Source organism: Salpingoeca rosetta (genome assembly GCF_000188695.1).
Source record: "Salpingoeca rosetta unplaced genomic scaffold supercont1.34, whole genome shotgun sequence".
Classification (NCBI taxonomy): domain Eukaryota; class Choanoflagellata; order Craspedida; family Salpingoecidae; genus Salpingoeca; species Salpingoeca rosetta.
In genome coordinates, this window is record NW_004754900.1 from 343,884 (window position 1) to 361,383 (window position 17,500).

The 17,500-nt window shown below is 55.1% G+C and overlaps 7 protein-coding genes across 7 annotated transcripts in view; 3 read left to right on the plus strand and 4 right to left on the minus strand.

Moving 5' to 3' along the window:
• Positions 1 to 2,466, minus strand: part of PTSG_13093 (uncharacterized protein) — a 5,669-nt gene extending 3,203 nt beyond the window's left edge. Inside the window, exons 1-6 of the mRNA XM_004988637.1 lie at positions 2,096 to 2,466; positions 1,628 to 1,883; positions 1,333 to 1,426; positions 878 to 941; positions 507 to 657; positions 168 to 325 (exon numbers count right to left, since the gene is read on the minus strand). Of these exons, the coding sequence (XP_004988694.1) occupies positions 168 to 325; positions 507 to 657; positions 878 to 941; positions 1,333 to 1,426; positions 1,628 to 1,883; positions 2,096 to 2,336 (964 nt within the window). The 5' untranslated portion in view covers positions 2,337 to 2,466. The remainder of the gene's footprint in view (positions 1 to 167; positions 326 to 506; positions 658 to 877; positions 942 to 1,332; positions 1,427 to 1,627; positions 1,884 to 2,095) is intronic.
• A 4-nt stretch (positions 2,467 to 2,470) lies between these two features.
• Positions 2,471 to 4,543, plus strand: PTSG_10730 (uncharacterized protein). Its single transcript, XM_004988638.1, has 5 exons — positions 2,471 to 2,856; positions 3,001 to 3,170; positions 3,441 to 3,524; positions 3,732 to 3,809; positions 4,169 to 4,543. Exons 1-5 carry the CDS (start codon positions 2,524 to 2,526, stop codon positions 4,278 to 4,280), a joined length of 777 nt encoding a protein of 258 aa, XP_004988695.1. The 5' UTR covers positions 2,471 to 2,523; the 3' UTR covers positions 4,281 to 4,543.
• Positions 4,544 to 5,122: 579 nt separating this feature from the next.
• On the minus strand, positions 5,123 to 6,568 carry PTSG_10731 (uncharacterized protein; the record flags this gene model as incomplete). Its single annotated transcript, XM_004988639.1, has 1 exon — positions 5,123 to 6,568. The coding sequence occupies one exon, from the start codon at positions 6,566 to 6,568 to the stop codon at positions 5,123 to 5,125; it is 1,446 nt and encodes a 481-aa protein (XP_004988696.1).
• A 216-nt stretch (positions 6,569 to 6,784) lies between these two features.
• Positions 6,785 to 8,224, minus strand: PTSG_10732 (uncharacterized protein). The gene is made up of 3 exons (XM_004988640.1): positions 7,945 to 8,224; positions 7,339 to 7,627; positions 6,785 to 7,057 (listed from the first exon to the last, which is right to left on the minus strand). The coding sequence occupies exons 1-2, from the start codon at positions 8,134 to 8,136 to the stop codon at positions 7,352 to 7,354; spliced, it is 468 nt and encodes a 155-aa protein (XP_004988697.1). The 5' UTR covers positions 8,137 to 8,224; the 3' UTR covers positions 6,785 to 7,057; positions 7,339 to 7,351.
• Positions 8,225 to 8,272: 48 nt separating this feature from the next.
• PTSG_10733 (uncharacterized protein) lies at positions 8,273 to 9,538 on the plus strand. Its single transcript, XM_004988641.1, has one exon. It carries the CDS (start codon positions 8,314 to 8,316, stop codon positions 9,178 to 9,180), a length of 867 nt encoding a protein of 288 aa, XP_004988698.1. The 5' UTR covers positions 8,273 to 8,313; the 3' UTR covers positions 9,181 to 9,538.
• A 257-nt stretch (positions 9,539 to 9,795) lies between these two features.
• PTSG_10734 (uncharacterized protein) lies at positions 9,796 to 12,320 on the minus strand. The gene is made up of 5 exons (XM_004988642.1): positions 12,096 to 12,320; positions 11,458 to 11,840; positions 11,129 to 11,213; positions 10,527 to 10,931; positions 9,796 to 10,187 (listed from the first exon to the last, which is right to left on the minus strand). Exons 1-5 carry the CDS (start codon positions 12,258 to 12,260, stop codon positions 9,966 to 9,968), a joined length of 1,260 nt encoding a protein of 419 aa, XP_004988699.1. The 5' UTR covers positions 12,261 to 12,320; the 3' UTR covers positions 9,796 to 9,965.
• A 222-nt stretch (positions 12,321 to 12,542) lies between these two features.
• Positions 12,543 to 17,412, plus strand: PTSG_10735 (uncharacterized protein). The gene is made up of 9 exons (XM_004988643.1): positions 12,543 to 12,820; positions 13,055 to 15,353; positions 15,486 to 15,558; positions 15,715 to 15,812; positions 15,993 to 16,064; positions 16,257 to 16,415; positions 16,583 to 16,670; positions 16,862 to 17,008; positions 17,228 to 17,412. The coding sequence occupies exons 1-9, from the start codon at positions 12,571 to 12,573 to the stop codon at positions 17,333 to 17,335; spliced, it is 3,294 nt and encodes a 1,097-aa protein (XP_004988700.1). The 5' UTR covers positions 12,543 to 12,570; the 3' UTR covers positions 17,336 to 17,412.
• The last annotated feature ends 88 nt before the right edge of the window (positions 17,413 to 17,500 follow it).

A 17,500-nucleotide genomic window follows, 5' to 3' on the forward strand; every position in this document is an offset into this window, starting at 1 on the left:
CACACACACACACACACACACACACACACACACACACACACACACACACACACACACACACACACACACACACACACACACACACACACACACACACACACACACACACACACACACACACACACACACACACACACACACACACACACACACACACACACACACACACACACACACACGGACCGTGGCTCCAATTGCGTCCTGTTCGTTGCCGGTGCATCCAAAGAGCTCCACCAGCAGCCGCGTGCACGCCACGTGGCCCTTTGACGCCGAGAAGTGCAGTGGCGTTGCACCATCGCGGTCCCGGATTCCGCTCACCCCACCCCTGCAGCCCGACGGTGGCGATGATGGCGAGGAGTAGTGGTGATGATGATGATGAGTGAGGAATGTGGTTTGATGGTATGGAGAGGGCGTGGGCAAAGCGTTGAATCAACCTCAACATATCACACATATCACACACACATATCACACACACACACACACATATAAAGTCGCCTTTGTCGTACTTTGGCGGGCGGCAGGTTGAGAGAATGAGCTGCAGCGTGTCGGCCTGTCCCGCCTGGGCAGCAGCATGTACGGCGCACATGCCATCGTGTGCCTGCTCGTATGAGCTGACACCGCGCTCAATCAGCCACCGCACACACGCACTCCGCCCCTCTGTCGTAATGGTGGCAGTGATGGTGATGTTAGTGGTGGTGTGAGAGAGGCGCGAGTCGAGAGAGGCGCTGGTACAGTCATGATGTTGCGAATAAATACAAGATCAACGAAAACACACACACACACATGCACACACACACACACACACACACACACACACACACACACACACACACACACATCTCCTCTTCCTTTGCCACCACCTTGCTCTATTGCTCACCCTGGGCGGCAAAGTAGAGCGGGGTTGCGCCGTTGTCGTCGACGTCGTTTGGATTCGCACCGCACTGGCCGTGATGGGCATCAGGGATGGGACGTGGCGTGATGAGGTGGAATGGCGTGTGTGTGCGGGGGGGGGGCTAGTTGAGAGATGGTGTGAAATGAAGCAAGTGGGCGAGAGGATGAGGTCACCAAATATGCAGAGAAGACCACTCATGCAAATCCAAGGAAACACGCTCACCACACACACACACACACACACACACCACACACACACACACACACACACACACACACACACACACACACACACACACACACACACACACACACTCACACACACACACGCACACACACACACACACACACACACACACACACACACACACACACACACACACACACGCACGCAATTCATGTATTCACGCATTCACAAAAACGTCATGGAGCAGTGATCACCTCGTCGGAGCAGAGGTACTTGAGGCATTCGAGGTTCCCTTTCGCAGCGGCAAAGTGGACCGGCGTTCCACCGTCTGAAGAGTTGGCGGTGGCACTGGATGGGAGAACAAAACAGGGGGGGGGGAATGTTGAGGAGACTGTAAGAGTTGAAGGAGGACCCGTCGATCATATGCGCAGGGTGTGTACCAAACCACATTCACATTCACATTCACATTCTCACATTCTCACACATTCTCACATTCACACATTAACACATTCACACATTCACACATTCACACATTCACACAAGACTCACGCCTCCTTGTGGGTTTCTTTGACCAGCCACTTGAGGCAGGGGAGGCGGCCGTGATAGGCGGCATGGTGTACAGGCATGGAACCCGTGCCGTCGCGGGCATGGAGGTCTGCACCCGTACGGTCTGCCAGCCACATGGCGCATTCCAAGTGGCCATTACCGACCGCAGCGTGCAGGGGTGTCGCCCCTGTGTCGTCTTTGACGCCCACCACGCGCCCTTCATGGTGGAGGCACTGCAGGCACCGAAAGTGACCCAACGCTACACAAAGAGAGGAAGGGCCGCAACAACGTACCAACATCATGAGCAGAGAGGGGATGGGGGCGTGGATAGATTCACAGAAACAGACAGCCACAGAGGCAGACAAGCAGCGGACAGGCAAAGTCGTCAGGAACACAACATGGCAGACACAGACACACACACACACACACAGACACAGACACACACATAAACACACACACATAAACACACACCTGCCGCCTTGACGGGTGGGCAGCGGTGTGCCTTGCATGTGGCACAGACGGGGGAGAAGACGACGGGGTGCTGCGGCACCGGTGGGGCAGCTGGTTGCGCCACCCTGAGCGGCGCGGACATCATGGGCTGCAACATCAGGGCTGCATACTGCTCTGCATAGTGCTGAGCTTGTCCCTCATTGTCAGCTTCAACATGCCAGCTGTTTCGGTTGCTAGCCCTGTTACTGTTGCTGCGGCTCATGACCAGTCCACCAAAGAGCGGACACAAACGAAGGGGGTGGAGAGTAGTGTGTGATCACGTGGAGTGGGGGGAACAGCGTGCTGTTGTTGTGTGTGGGCGGAAGACGTGTGTGATGACGAGCGTTGGAGCGCCGAAATGTGTTGGAAATCTTTGTTCAATCGTCCAAACTTCAGCACGGACAACGCGGATGACGATGAGGATGATGACCATGGCGTGCGAATGCCAAAGTGGTGCTCATGGTGCGTGTCGTTGTGCTTGTGGAGCTGCGGGACAGTCGCAGAAGCAGCGACAGCAGCGTGAGAGAAGGCAGCATGGACGTGCATGTGGAATGGCGTGGCGGTGCGAAGAAAGACAACAAGGAGGTCGGAGAATAAAAGCAGGAACAGTGTTGAACAGACCGTTGATGATGATGGTTGGGATCGTGGCATTGCTGATGGCGATGGTTGGTTTTCAAAGCATGCCGCAACAAGCAGCCGCTTTTCACTCCAACGACGACTTTGTCTACTTTGCTCTTCACCAGGTGTGTGTGTGTGTGTGTCTGAGGGTGTTTTAGCTGTTACCCATGCGCCGTTCATTGCTTCCTCTCCTCGCATTCCTCCCGGCCTTCCCTCTGCTCCCTCACACTGCGACTGCATGTATTGCCCTTTTGTATGCCCCCATTCAGCCAAAGGAGGTGGCATACGTGTATCCCGTGCTTCCTGCAAAAGACTTTGGTGGCGACTTTGTACACGTGCACCGGCACATCAAGCTCGTTCCTTCCGCACCAGTGCAGGGCTGCGAAACGTTCACAAACAACTTTGCCGTTGAGGGCCAAATCGCACTCGTTCAACGAGGGTGAGGGGGTTATGTGCAATTTGTTTTGCGCGTTCGTGTGTGCGCGTCTGTGTGTGCGCATCTGCGTGTGTTTGTGCGTGTGTGCGCGTCTGTCTGTGTGTGTGTGTGTGTGTGTGTGTGTGTGTGTGTGTGTGTGTGTGTGTGTGTGTGTGTGTGTGTCTGTCTGTCTATCTGTCTGTCTGTGCTTGTGCGTGTGCCAGTTACCCCGCACAGACACACGCAATACTCACGCACACTCCCTCCTCACACACACACACACCCTTCTCGCAGCATGTGCTCCTTCGCGGAGAAAACGTTCCATGCGCAGCAAGCGGGGGCCATCGCAGCCGTCATCTACGACAACTCCATGGAAGAGTGCGTCGGTTTTGTTTGTGTGGGGGATGTCTGTCTGTCTGTCTCTGTGTATGTCTGTTTTGTTGTTGTTGGATCTCACGAAGCGTTTGCTTGGATTGATCTTCTGACGAGTATACACACACACGCACGTGCATGCGCACTCACACACGCACACACACACACGCACGTGCATGTACGCGCACTCACACGATCCCCCCGGGGCGTCAGGGAGTGGATTGACATGATTGCGGAAGGGCTGGACTACTCCGTCACCATCCCGTCTCTCTTCATGCTCGGCATTGACGGGTGCGTGGGATGTTTGTGTGTGTGTGTGTGTGTGTGTGTGTGTGTGTGTGTGTGTGTGTGTGTGTGTGTGTGTGTGTGTGTGTGTGTGTGTGTGTGTCTGCGCGTCTGTGCGCCTATGTCTGTCTGTCTGTGCATGTCTCCCCCGCATTTCTCCCGTCCCAACTGCCTCACATTGTCATCCCACCTGCCACGAAATCAACAACAACTTAAACAACAACAACAACAACAACAACAACAACAACAACAACAACAACAACAACAACTACAACTACAACTACAACTACAACTACAACTACAACAACTTAAACAACAACAACAACAACAACTAAAACAACAACTTAAACACTCCTCGTTCGCAGGCACCGCATCTTGGACAGCCTGGAGCGCAGCGGCGCGGGTATGGCCGACATCACCATCCCCATGAACCAAACATTCTCTCCGCTCTCCTTCCGCCCCTGGGCATCGTGGTAGCATGCGCGACCTACAACCACACACTCACGACCAAACAAGATAGCCAGCGTGGAGATGCAGCGCCGTGAAACGCAAGCGGTTGTTTCCCTTTCTCGTGCTTGTCTGCTCCCTGAGCCCTCTTCCCTGTGCTCTGCTCTTAGCCCCTTCTCAACTCCCACCGGACTGATAGCTCTCCTGTCCTCGTGTCCCTCTTTCTGTGTTTCTTGTGGACTACCACTTTTGGGCAAGGTGTAACCATCAATAGAACGCATAGAGAAATTGGCGGAGTGGTGATGGTGCAATCATCAATGGCGCGCGCACGTTGCTCATTGTGAGTGATGCGCAGATGATGCACGCCTGCAGCGTAGCATTGGTTGGCAGTTGCGAAACTTGTGTGTTTCTTCACTTGAACGTGTGCAACCTCTCTCCTTCTCTCTTTGGTGACGTCGTGTAGCAGATGCAGTGACAGTGTGTAGGTGCTGTTCAACTCGTGTTTGTTGAACACGAAGGTGGTGTGGTGTTGTTCGGGTTTCAATCAATGTGCATGAATCAGTGAACGAAACCACATGAATGAACGAACGAAGAAACAATCGAAACAAAGTCTGCAAAAGCCACGAAGAGCAAAGACAGCGACGAGGGAAGCGAAGAACTCAAGCAGCAACACGTTGAGAACAACCACCCTCATCAAACACAGTGGGGACAGGGCGTGTCGTAGTGTCGGGTGATGTTGCACAAAACGAGGTGGTTGAAGACACAGAGCACAAGGCGAGAAAAAAAAAACCATGAGCGGTGGAGTAGACGCGGCACGACAAGCAAGAGGAAAAGAAGGCAGCAGTGGAAGGGACCAGGGGTTCAGAAGCAGGTCAGGAAAGCTTGCTGAGCAAGCGGTCTGCCTGTTGCTGCACACCACGGTTGCTTGGGTGGTTGTGCTTGGCCTGTCTGGCAAGGAGAGAAATGCTTCGGGAACGAAGGTGTGCCAGCAAGTCAGGGTTTGTGGCAAAATTCGTAAATGCTGCACACCCATGCTCTTGCACACCGCTGTTGCTGCTGTGGCATTTCATCGCTGCAACCACAGCATCAATCCCGCCCTTCGACGCAATTGCCACCCTGTTGTCATGGTTCAGTGCGAGGTTCCGCAGTGCACCACACCCTTGCTCTTGCACACCATCGTTGCTACTGTGCATCTTCATCGCCGCAACCACAGCGTCAATCCCGCCCTTCGATGCAATCACCACCTTGTTGTTGTTGTTCACTGCCAGATCCCACAGCGTAGCACATCCAAACTTGAGCACACCGAGTTTGCTGCTGTGGTTCTTCATGGCTGCAATCACGGCATCAATCCCGCCCTTTGACGCGATCGCAGCCTGGTTGCCATTGTTGTTGTGTCCCAGGATTCCAAGCGCACGACACCCACTCTCTTGCACACCGCTGTTGCTGCTGTGGCGCTTCATCGCCACGATCACAGCATCAATTCCACCCTTTGACGCAATCGCCACCTGGTTGTCATGGTTGTTGAATGCCAGGTTCTGCAGCGCCCCACACCCACACTGTTGCACATCGCCGTTACTGCTGTGTATCTTCATCGCCTTGATGATTGCGTCGATGGCGCCAGATGCAGTCCCATCCACACGCCCCCGCGCATTGCCCTCTGCCTGGCCTTCTAGTGCCTGACAGGCAAAACGTTGCACGTCAGCAGAGGCGGGAAACGCCTGCATCAGCTGCACAATCTCAGCCGCGTGCATGCTACGGCCGTTGGTCTGCAGCTTGCGCACGGCGTCCTCAGCACTACCGCCACTGACTGCACGCACGCCATGAACTTGGGAAAAGGACGCTGAGCTAGTTGATTGTGGTTGCTGCAGCTTCACTGGTGCGCTGTCACCGGTCACGTCCTTGAGCTTGGCGATGATGGCGTCCACAAGCTCAGCTGGCGGATCGGAGCGCTCGGCGCCCTGCGGCTGCCATGGGTGGTAGGCGATGGTGGGCGGAAGCCAGAAGCGCGTTTTGGCGTGCTTGAAGCGGTCGCACATCTTCACCAGGAAGAACGGCTTCTCGTCGTTGATGATAAACTCGAGCTCCTCGCGCGAGCTGAACTTGCTGTCCGTCTTCTCCCCGTACGTGTGCGTGCCCATGATCACCACCAGCTCGCACTCGTCGATGGCCTCGATCACGGCGTCGGCGATGCTGTCGCCAGCAGCAACGGCGCACAGGAACGTGGGCACGCCCCGCTTGTCCAACGCCCTTTTCAGTGCTTGGCTCGCATCCATGGCCTCGCTGAAGCGCAGCGAGATGAACACGCGGTGTGGTGGCATGGTGCTCGTCTGCTTCTTGGTGCTTGGTCGTTTGGTGGTTGGTTGGACTTAGTGCTGGTGGTTGCTTTGGTGGCGGTTGTCGACAACGTCAGGACACACTCAAAAAGCCAAAAGAACAAGAGGAAAATGAGTGGGCGTGGAAAGGGTGCCTGCAAGCAAGCAAGCAAGCAAAAAGCAAGCAAGCAAAAAACCCAAATCGTGTGCACCTTTGCTGTTGTTTGCGTTTACACGTGGTGTGATGTTGACTGTTTACACCTCCAACCAGCAACACAAAAACGAAACAACAACAGCGATGTGAAGAAGCAAGCAAAGGAGCAAGTAAGGCGATTGGAATTCAAGTTAGGGGCCGAGAAGGCTGCAGCACAAGGGCTTGCATTGCTTGATCAGAGGAGGAAGGAAGGAAGGCAAGCGGCATTAACAGCACACGTGCTGGGAGAATAAGAAAAGTCAATAACGGAGACACGGCAGCATCGGCGAGGAGCCCAGGCGCTGTGCACGCATGCATGTGTGTGTATGTGTGTGTGTGATTGGTGGTGTGCAGCGCGTGCGTGAGACAGCATGTGTGAGTGGCGTACGGGCAAGGCATTCCGCACAGACGATTCTCGCCCCTGACCCCTGCAAGCAAGCAGACATACAAGCACGCCGTTGGAATCTCATCGCACACACACACACACACACATGCACACACACACACACACACACACACACACACACACACACACACACACACACACACACACACACACACACACACACACACACACACGTACCGTCTCATGTTTCCTAGAGCGGAGTGGAGACGTCGTAGTTTGGGTTGCCGAACATGCGCGAGGAAGACGAAGCGCTCTTGTTTGCCGGTGTGTGCGAGGACACACCAAGCAGGTTGTTCTGTGCCTGGGCGCGTGCAAAGTCCACAAACTCCGCAAACGGGGCGCTGTCAATGTACAGCGTGTACTCGTAGTGCGAGAAGCCAACGGGCTCGATGGTGATTTCGCCGTGATGCCGTGTGGTTCCGCCAAACGTGAACGACTCCCTCCCAACAAGCTTCAGCGACTTGTTCTACCAATGTGGGTTTGGGGTTTGGGAAGAGGGAGGGGAGCGAGGCGTCGAAGCGATGGGCAGGGGTGAGTGGATGAGTGGTGATCAAGTGTGCAGCCGCGAAACGAGGTGAGAGGTTCGGAATTTCTTCCCTCGTAAAAGGTGGGTGTTACTTTGCTTGCCTGCAAGCAATAAAAGTGAAATTAACGGTGACATATGCACAGACACACAGACACACAGAGACACACATGTACACGAAAAACACACACACACATACACACACACAGACACACAGACACACATACACACACATGTACACGAAACACACACACACACACCCGCTTGATGACGACGCGGTCATCAATCTTGACGATGCGCTTGCCCAAGATGCCCGTGTGCTCAAAGTCAATCACGTGGTAGTCATCGGGCGCAACGTCCACCGTCCATCGTGCTTTGCCGCCCCAAAACCCAGCCTGCACGGAGCTCTCCGTTGTCACCGTGTACTTGGTGCTCGCCGTCCGCTTCACCATGATCGGCGGTCGGTGTCTGGGTCGTTTGGTGTGGGTGGGGTGCTGTTCGCCTGCTTCACTTTTGCTTCTGGCTCTCGCTTTGCAGGTTGGATGTAGAAAAATGGGAACAGCTTTATAGGATTTTCTACAACAATAGGCAAGACAAAACAAACAACAACCACAGACAGTGAAGGTTGAATGGCTGCAACAAGCAACAAGCAAGCAAGCATGCTTCCATCCCTCAGTTCCGTGTCATGGTTGTTGGTTCTTGTCGTGTGCTACACGACCTTCGTGAGCTCGCATGCGCAGACAGGGGAAATGAACAGGACCAGCGCCTTCATCTACGTGGATGAGAATCGTCAGATGATCCTCCAGGACAGCGAGGCGCGGTTGTCTTTGAAAGATATGCTCGAGACGCTCAGCAGCCTCCAGCAGACCGTCTCCACGCTGCAGAGGCACAACGCCGAGCTGAGAAGCACAGTGTCAACCTTAGAAAGCCAGGCTACCGCGTCAGTGGCCTTCACACGCATTGCGGCCATCACGACAGCAGGCACATACGACGTGACAATCTCCATCAACAACAGCAGCGGACTCCCGTCTTCAGTGCCGCTGTACGCTGAAGTTGGTGGTGCTGGAGGCGGTGGCGCCAGTCCTTCCGCTGGTGGGGTAAACGGTGCGTCGACGTCGCTGGTGTGTCCCTCCATGGCGATGATGTGGCTCAAGGCAACGGGCGGAGTTGGGGGCGACTATCTTGGACCGGGCGGTGCTCACGGGTCTGGGGACATTGGGCCGATTCGCTTGGTGGGGCGTGGTGGGGACGGTGGTGTTGGCGGCGGTGGCAGCGCTGGCAGTTATCGCGTTCCCACCATATCAACTGGAGTAGATGGCGGCAATGGTGGGTACGCAGCTGGGGTATTTCAACTCACAGCACCCGTGCAGCAGCTTCAGGCTGTCGTTGGGGCGGGAGGGAGAAGTGCAGACCGGTATGCTCAGGACGGATCAGACGGCTTCGTCATCTTCCATTACCCACAAGGCATGGACATCACCATCACAAACGCCGCCTGAGTGAACGCTTACTTTGGGCTTCTTTATTCTTCACACCAGTGACACTTCTCTGCACTCATTTTGCTCACAGTCATCTAAAAGTCTAAACATCTACCATTCTGAAAGCTTGCACTGTCTTGCTTACCCTGTAGCGTGTCGTGTAGTGCTCAGGTGCTCGACCGTTGCCTTATTATAAACCCAGACTCCCTGTCTCTGTCACGTACTGTGTTCGTTCCCTTCAGCATTTTCTTTTCAGCATTCTCTGCTGTCTCGTTAATCGTTCACCACAACTGCCCCGCTCTTGATGTTCCCTTTGAAGCACCTATTCGCTCCTGGCCCCGGCGCTTTGTTTTTACGACAACCGCCAAGCTGCCCCTGCTTGCCATTGATCTCGGTCTCCTGTCGACGTTAGCTGCTGTCACTAGTCTCCTGCTGGACCGCAAAAGCTGTTGCTGGCTTTTGTCTTGGCTGTTGCGTTGTGCCCCCCTCCCCCCAACCAATACATGACATCAGATCGGATGCACTTCGAATTCCTGATGTAGGTCACCGGACTACTAACAGTCGTTCTTGAAGCAAGGGACAAAGTTCTGACCTCTCACCATGGCAAAGATGCTCGTGATAGCGAGTGAGGGGCCCTTGGGAAGAAGAAGGTTTATCGTCAGCCAATCATACCCACACACCACAAGAGTTGCGAACGTCCCAAAAGACAAACCAGTCACCCAAGTCGGGCTATGTCATCATCACAAGGCACACACATACACACACACACACCAAGCAACTACCAGCCACCCCATTGCCAGCACTGCTCACGCCATGGCAACATCGCCATCCTGGTCCTCCTCCTCCTCCTGCTGTTCCTGCTGTTGTTGTTGCTGTTGCTGTTCAGCCAGCAGCTCGTCAATGTGCTGCAAGACCTCGGGGCGGTCTGCCTGCGACGCAACGTACACCTGTTTTGCCCGCTCCAGCGATTCCCGCGACGACTCCGTGTCGCCCTTCAGGTGCAGCGTCCACCCTTGCAGGTACCACACCTGAGCAAACGGTGTGGTGGTGGCGGCGGCATGTGTAGACGTTGTTGACGCTTAGTCTGCGGAGTCGCAAGTGTCACACAGAAGCTCCGCAAAATACACAAAGGGCATCCACGCTGCCCCACCTTGACCAAACGCACACACACACACACACGTACTTACTCGCTCACACACACACACACACACACACACACACACACACAACAAACAAACAAACAACACACAAACAAACAAACAAACACACAAACAAACAACCAACCAAACACACGCGCACACATACACACCAACAAACAAACAAACACACACACATACACATACCAACAAACACATGCGCACACACACCTGCATGATTTCGTCATCCTCTGCGATGAGGAGGTCCAGAAGCTCCAGGGCCAGGTCGAGCTCGCCAAGCTCAATCAACATCTTGGCCGCGTTGATGCGCGCCTCATACGGCGGTACATACACCATCTCGTCAGGGTCAAGCTGCTTCTCATCATCATCATCATCGCCGATGACATCATCATCTTCTTCACCATTATCGTCGTCGTCATCATCATCCATTGCGGTTGCTCCACCAGTGGTGTCACCATCATCATTATCATCACCTTCATCATCATCATCGCCCTCACCTGCCACGTCCATGCCATGTGCGCCTTTCCTGAACTTCCACCACTCATCAAGGGACCGAAACAGGTACTCCCTCGCTTGCTCCGGCTCTGACAAGCTAATGTGTATGCTGGCGAGCGTCTGCACAGAGAGAGAGAGAGATGGAGAGAGAGAGAGAGATGGAGAGAGAGAGAGAGAGACAGAGAGATGGAGGGAAGTGAGGGAATGGGCAAGAGCAAAGTGGGCACTGGCGTTGATACACGTAGAATGGAGCTCGTGTGATGCTCACGTAAACAAGCAAACAACCAACCAAACAACCAACCAACGCAAGCGCGTACCTGAAGGGCCTGCACGTTGTTGGGGTCAAAGTCGAGGGCCTTCTTCATCAGCTCCATGCACACGTCCTGCGCACCCTCCGTTTCGCTGCAAGGGGTGATTGTACAATAGGTTTGTTAGCAACACGTACATGCAAGGTGGATGCATGCGCACACAAAACATGATGGAGATACACATGATTGCACGCACACATGATCGTACCAGCACACGATTGCACACGCACACGACCCACGCACACACACACACACACACACACACATGATTGCACGCAGACACACATGATCGTACCAGCACACGATTGAACAAGCACACGACACACACACATACTCACCAGAGGTCCGTGAGGTAGACTTCGGCGAGGGAGCAGAATGCAGCGGCAACAGCGTCGTTGTGCTCCTGCATTTCCTCGTCGGTGGCGACGCCTCGCATCTGCTCCTGCTCAGCAGCAAGGATGGAGATGCCGTGCTGCAGTGCCTCGGCGGCCTCCTCGCCAAACGACATCTGGCCCAGATACATGTACTTGCTGGCGCCTTCCTCTGGCGATAGCCGCACACACTCCTCGAGCAGCGCGCGCGCGGGCTCCGGCTGTTCCAGCTGCAGCAGCGCAAGCGCCTTTGTCTCCATCGCAGCCGTGTTCCCCGCAGACTGCGACAGCACTTGATCGCACAGCTGCATGCACTCGTCAAAGCGCATCTCCGCATACGCGGTTTCAGCCTGTAATGGTGTGACGCACAAAAGTACGACACAACGGGTGAGCAGCTATGCGTGTCGACCGGGCATGGGTGCAACAAGAGAGTCGCGCGAGCGGGGTGGTGGCGCTCGAGGAATGGTGCACACGAAGAGTGGTGCGCGAAGGGTGGTGCGCGAAGAGTGGTGCACGAAAGGGTGCACACACACACACACACACACACACACACACACACACACACACACACACACATTCATGTGCATGCATGAAAGCGCAAATACCTGTGTGAGGAGAGTGTCAACAGGTTGATGTTGTGCTGCTTGTTGTTGTGGATCCTTGTGCTGTTGTTGTTTTTGCTGCTGTTGCTGCTGTCTTTGTTGGCGCTGCTGTTGCTTCTTCTTGTGGCGTTGCTTGTGCTTGAACGCCTTCTTCTTCGCCCCAGGCATGGCTGTGTGTGTGTGTGTGTGTGTCTGTGTCTGTGTGTGTGTGTGTGTGTGTGTGTGTGTGTGTGTGTGTGTGTGTGTGTGTGTGTGTGTGTGTGTGTGTATGTGTGTGTTTGTGCACTCTGATCGTCGTTGTGCTCGACCACGAGGGTTGTAGAAAAGTGTGCAAAAATGTGGCGATTCTTCAGTAACCAGCTCAAAGCCAAGAGCAATAACGGCCACTCACATCAACACAACAACACCCTCGCACGCTCGCTAGCTTGCACTCATTCAAGCCAGTCCTTTTCCCTGCCAACTTCCCCCCCCCCCCAGGATGGAGGAGGACAGGCATGGACGCCTTGTGGCACGGTTGAAGCGGGTGTGGAGGAAGCTGGCACAGGGCAGCCGCAGTGGCAGTGTGAACTACGACAACGCAGTCATGGCCGACGTGCAAACGTTGCAGGATTGCACCTGCACCGTGTTTGTGCGCCTCATCAGTCGCTTGTTCAAGATCTCCTTGTCTGGGGACACCCCCAGCGCCCAGCTCCAACACGCCATCGACTACCTTGCCTCCAGCGTCATCGGTGAGCTGTATATCTTTTGTGCGTGTATCTTTTGTGTGTGTGTGTGTGTGTGCGTGTGTGCGTGCGTGCGTGTGTGTGTGTATGTGTGTGTGTGTGTGTGTGTGTGTGTGTAAAAACGAACTGTGTGCCTGTCCTGCCATTGTAGGCCGCTCCTCTCTCAACGTCACCATCCACCTCATTCCGTCTCATCCCTTTCTTGCTCCACTCGTCCCTGTTAACTGTCGATTGCGACAGGCATGCCACTCGACCACATTCGAGTGGATGCCGTTGGGGCTGGCGACGTGCAGACCATCGAGCACCTCTTGGCCGTTGTCCTGGACCTGAGCGACATTGTCCTGTACGGCACCGCCCCAGACGATCAACAACAACAGCAGCAAGAACAAAGCAGACCGCAACGACAGCAGCAACGACAGCAGCAACATCAGCAAGATGAAGAGCATAGCAGCGGCTCAAAGCGACGTGTCAAGGGCAGTTCTGCTGTGCAAGCGCACAAGAACCAAAGCAGTCTGCGACAAAGCGGCCGTGCCCAAAGCCACTCCAATGACAAGCAAGGCAGCAGCGACAACAGCAACAATGGCCGTGACGACAGACAACAAGAGTCTAAACCCAGCAATTCAACGAGGCGTAACCACAAGAAGCACGATGAGAGCGACAACAGGAAGAGGGAGAGCGAGCTACCAAGATTCATGCGCAGCACAGCCAGCTCACAAGCGCGCGAAGCAAGCATTCGCGCCGAGCATAAGGGATTGCGAGCAAGCAACGGTAGTCGTGGTGCTGGTGATGGTGGGAGGCGTGATGACAGCGGCCAAGGGAGCAGCAGGCGAACCGTTCACGCAGGCAGCCGACGTGCCGACGGCGCTGCAGTGAATGGGAGGAGACGGCGACGTGTTGATAGTGGCGGTAGTGGCGGTGGTGGTGGTGGTGATGGTGGAGGTGACGGTGGAGTGAACAAGGCACTGAGGAATGTTCACGTACACACGGGACTGGAGCAACAACAACAGCAGCAGTCGCCAGATGCAGTGTTGCCGTGGTCCAGTGAAAGGTCATTCCACGCGTCAACCGCGCAACCACAGCCCGAATTTACAACAGAGGCAGCGCATGCAACTGACCCAGTGGTACCCCCACCACCAGTGCAGCAACAACAACAACAACAACAACAACAACAACAACAACAACAACAACAACAACAACAACAACAACACAATGCGGCAAGAGGAGCTGCAACGGGGCCGGCGGTGTGGGATGAGGAGAGGGCGGAACGTGCAGCGCGTGCTAAACGCGATTTGACGCTGTTGCAGCGACTGCTGGAACAGGACACCACGTCCCCCCATGAACCATCGGATACATCAACAGCACCAAACACTTCAACAGAACCAACACCGGCAGCAGCACCAATGACAGCAACAGCAGCCACAGCAGCAACAGGCGCTGCGCACCAGGACGATTCCGTCGTGTCGACGCGAGACCTCCGCGACCTAGAGACGGGGAGATATGGCGTTTGGGTTGGTGGTCATGATGCCGGTGATGGTGATGGTGGTGTGTCACCCGATGTGGGAGCACCGTCCCATAGAACAGCAGACCAAAGTGGTGCGGATGAGTGGGAGATGAGCAGTAGTGCACAGCACCCGCACCGCCGCCGCCATCGAGATGAAGGAACGGCCATACATGTTCACGTCGATGATGATGATGATGAAGATGATGACGATGATCTCGACGTGGAACAGGGTTACAACAGTAATCACGTGGACACACGCGTGCCACGACCGCAGCAACAACAGCAGCCGTCGCAGCAGCAACAACAACATGATGCAAGAGGCGTTGCTCCAACAGCACACGAGCGAACACATGGGCAGGAGCACGTGCTGAGCCGTGAGCGCGGCGACACGAAGCGGGAACGCGACGCCGCTCTGAAACGCGTGTTGCGCATGTGTTCACGGGAGGACCGCCCTGTTCCCCAGGCCGTGAGCACAACGCACCCAGGCGCCATCTTCGACCCCGCAACCGACAGCACGTTTCTCGACTCGCTCGCTCAACCCATGCGCTTTGATGGCAGTGGTGGCGGCGGTGATGGTGGTGGTGGTAGGAGGATGAAGAGCGGGCGTAGGGGGAAGAGGAGAGGAAGAAGAAAGGCGGCCAGCAGGCACGAGTGGGGTGGTGGTGATGATGATGATGATGATGATGATGATGATGATGATGATGATGGCGGTGGTGACACAGATGAGGATGCAGAGCTGATGTTGGGTGATCTTGATCATTCCCGTGAGAACGAACACCGCCAGCATCGCGCTGTTCCGCGTCGTCATCGTGACGGCAGCGGGATGCGCAGTGAGCCAAGGGCGGGAGCGAATGCGACGTCCGCCCACAGTGACATGAAAAAGGCGCACACAAAGAGGCGCGGCAGGACCAAGGCGACGGCGAAGCCGAAATACACGCACACCCCAAATGGCCGCGGCGAAGAAGTTAATGGACACACCAACGCCAGCAGAAGAAGAAGAAGAAAAGGCACAAGGCAGCATGATACGTTGCATGCAAGGTATCATGTGTATGTGTGTGTGTGTGTGTGTGTGTGTGTGTGTGTGGCCGCCAACACCTGCACGTTTTCCCTTGCTCACGCCACCAACCTCACCACCGCCACCGCCATTATCATCATCATCATCATCATCAGTGTGCGCGCGTCGTTCCCGGTTGCCGCCCTCGATTCAGCAGCAAAGCAACGGCTGTGGAACAACGAAATGAAGGTGTGTGTGTGTGTGTGTGTGTGTGTGTGTGTGTGTGCGTGTGTGTGTGTGTGTGTCTGTGTCTTTGTGCTTGATGGAGCAACCTCGTGACATTCGCACCTTCACCACCAACCGTCGACTCATTACCACCACCACCACCTCAACCTCAACCCTCAGGCGCTGCGTGCGCGGTCGTCGCGTGTCCGCCGCAGCCGCTCGTCGCCGGTTCATGACATCAAGCACAAACACGCCGCACACATGGACATTGTGCAGAGGTGATGGCCACGGCTGCAGTGCCCGTCTGTGTGTGTGTGTGTGTGTGTGTGTGTGTGTGTGTGTGTGTGTGTCTTGATGCCGCTTATACACCCTCTCGCTCGCACACGCTCGCACACCCTCACACTCACACACGCGCGCGCACAAACACGTGACCACGGATATCACATCATCGCCCACAGTGACATTGCGTCGAGGAAACGGCTGGAGCAGCTGCGCTTTGAGCGCGATTTGAAGCTGCAGACGCAACGCAGGTGGGAACAACAAAAAGCGTGGTGAACGACGATAATGATGATGATGATGATGATGATCAAGGTGGCACTGGTGGTGGCGTTGACATGTAAAAACAGCACCAGTCTCATCCATGCACACTGCACATGAACATAACACACACACACTCACACACACACGCGCGCGCACACACCACACCACGACCACGAGTGCAGGCTGCGTGAGATGCGGCAGGACCGGGCGTCGCAGCGCCAGGCGCTGTCGCATCTGCACGAACGGCGGCGGCAGTTGGGCGCACGCGAAAACGCCAAGCAAGAGAAGGAAATCAGGCGCCTCTTTGACCGCAGCATTGCGCAATTTAAGGACCACATCAGGTACACGCCTTGTGTGTGTGTATGTGTGTGTGTGTGTGTGTGTGTGTGTGTGTGGCGAAGTGTGAGACGTCAGCTGTTTCCACCTCTGCTGTCCAAAGCCTAGCTGCCAACCAATCTTCTCATCTGTGTCCCCACCCTTCACCCACCATCACCACCACCACGATCAGGGATCTGGAGGCGTACCGGCGTGATTTACGGGCAGAGCAACAACGGCAGGAGAGGCTGGACCTCGATGCACTCACAGCAACGTACCAGGTGCGCCTTTGTGACTGGAGAGTGGTCAAGATGGTGGTAATTGCTTGTGTGGTGGCGGTGATTTGTGTTGTGTTTGAATTCCTTTGTCCACACACACACACACATACACACACACGCACGCACGCACGCACACACGCACGCACGCACACACACACACACACACGCGCACGCACGCACGCACACACACACAGGAGCAAGTGCGGCTGCTTGACGAAGCGCTGCGGACAAAGGAGGAGTTTGCGGCGAAGAGCGCACACGAGCGGGCGATTGCACGCGACCGCGCACGCAGCAAACTGCGCAGCAGAATGAAGAAGGACGTGGAGAGGATGCTGGATAACGTATGTTGCAGAGGTGGTGTGGGTGGCGGTATGCAGTGTGGGGTATGCAGCGTGGCTAAGTGCATGTGTCTTGTTTTCTTGTACAAGCAGCTTGCAATGAATCCTCAAAGCCTTACACACACACACACACATACACACATACACATACGCACACACACACACACACACACACACACACACACACACACACACACACATACGCACACACCTACTGGTCAGATTTTCCGCGAGGAGGATGTTGCGTTTTTCCGCGGCGAAGATGTGGACGCGTTCGTATCTGACTTGCACATTACCAGCAGCGATGTTCACCTGCGCAACAGCCACTGATGGCTGGCCATCTTCTGTACATGACTTAATGTCGCTGTGCTGGTTTTTGTTTATCACGGAATACAAAGCTGACATGATGTGATTTGATTCAAGACAAGGCAAGCCCTGTACTCTTGTCATTCGCACATTGCACGTTAGACGATTACATGACACGTCACCGATCAT

Excerpts from the sequence above, each read along its gene's own strand:
- PTSG_10730 (XM_004988638.1), top strand. The coding sequence starts at position 2,524 with ATGACGATGAGGATGATGACCATGGCGTGCGAATGCCAAAGTGGTGCT. Across the intron at positions 3,525-3,731 it reads TACGACAACTCCATGGAAGA|GGAGTGGATTGACATGATTG; the intron begins GTGCGTCGGTTT and ends CCGGGGCGTCAG. Across the intron at positions 3,810-4,168 it reads TTCATGCTCGGCATTGACGG|GCACCGCATCTTGGACAGCC; the intron begins GTGCGTGGGATG and ends CCTCGTTCGCAG.
- PTSG_10732 (XM_004988640.1), bottom strand. The coding sequence starts at position 8,136 with ATGGTGAAGCGGACGGCGAGCACCAAGTACACGGTGACAACGGAGAGC. Across the intron at positions 7,628-7,944 it reads ACCGCGTCGTCATCAAGCGG|AACAAGTCGCTGAAGCTTGT; the intron begins GTGTGTGTGTGT and ends CCACATTGGTAG.
- PTSG_10733 (XM_004988641.1), top strand. The coding sequence starts at position 8,314 with ATGGCTGCAACAAGCAACAAGCAAGCAAGCATGCTTCCATCCCTCAGT.
- PTSG_10734 (XM_004988642.1), bottom strand. The coding sequence starts at position 12,260 with ATGCCTGGGGCGAAGAAGAAGGCGTTCAAGCACAAGCAACGCCACAAG. Across the intron at positions 11,841-12,095 it reads TTGACACTCTCCTCACACAG|GCTGAAACCGCGTATGCGGA; the intron begins GTATTTGCGCTT and ends ACACCATTACAG. Across the intron at positions 11,214-11,457 it reads GTCTACCTCACGGACCTCTG|CGAAACGGAGGGTGCGCAGG; the intron begins GTGAGTATGTGT and ends CACCCCTTGCAG.
- PTSG_10735 (XM_004988643.1), top strand. The coding sequence starts at position 12,571 with ATGGAGGAGGACAGGCATGGACGCCTTGTGGCACGGTTGAAGCGGGTG. Across the intron at positions 16,671-16,861 it reads CACTCACAGCAACGTACCAG|GAGCAAGTGCGGCTGCTTGA; the intron begins GTGCGCCTTTGT and ends ACACACACACAG. Across the intron at positions 17,009-17,227 it reads TGGAGAGGATGCTGGATAAC|ATTTTCCGCGAGGAGGATGT; the intron begins GTATGTTGCAGA and ends CCTACTGGTCAG.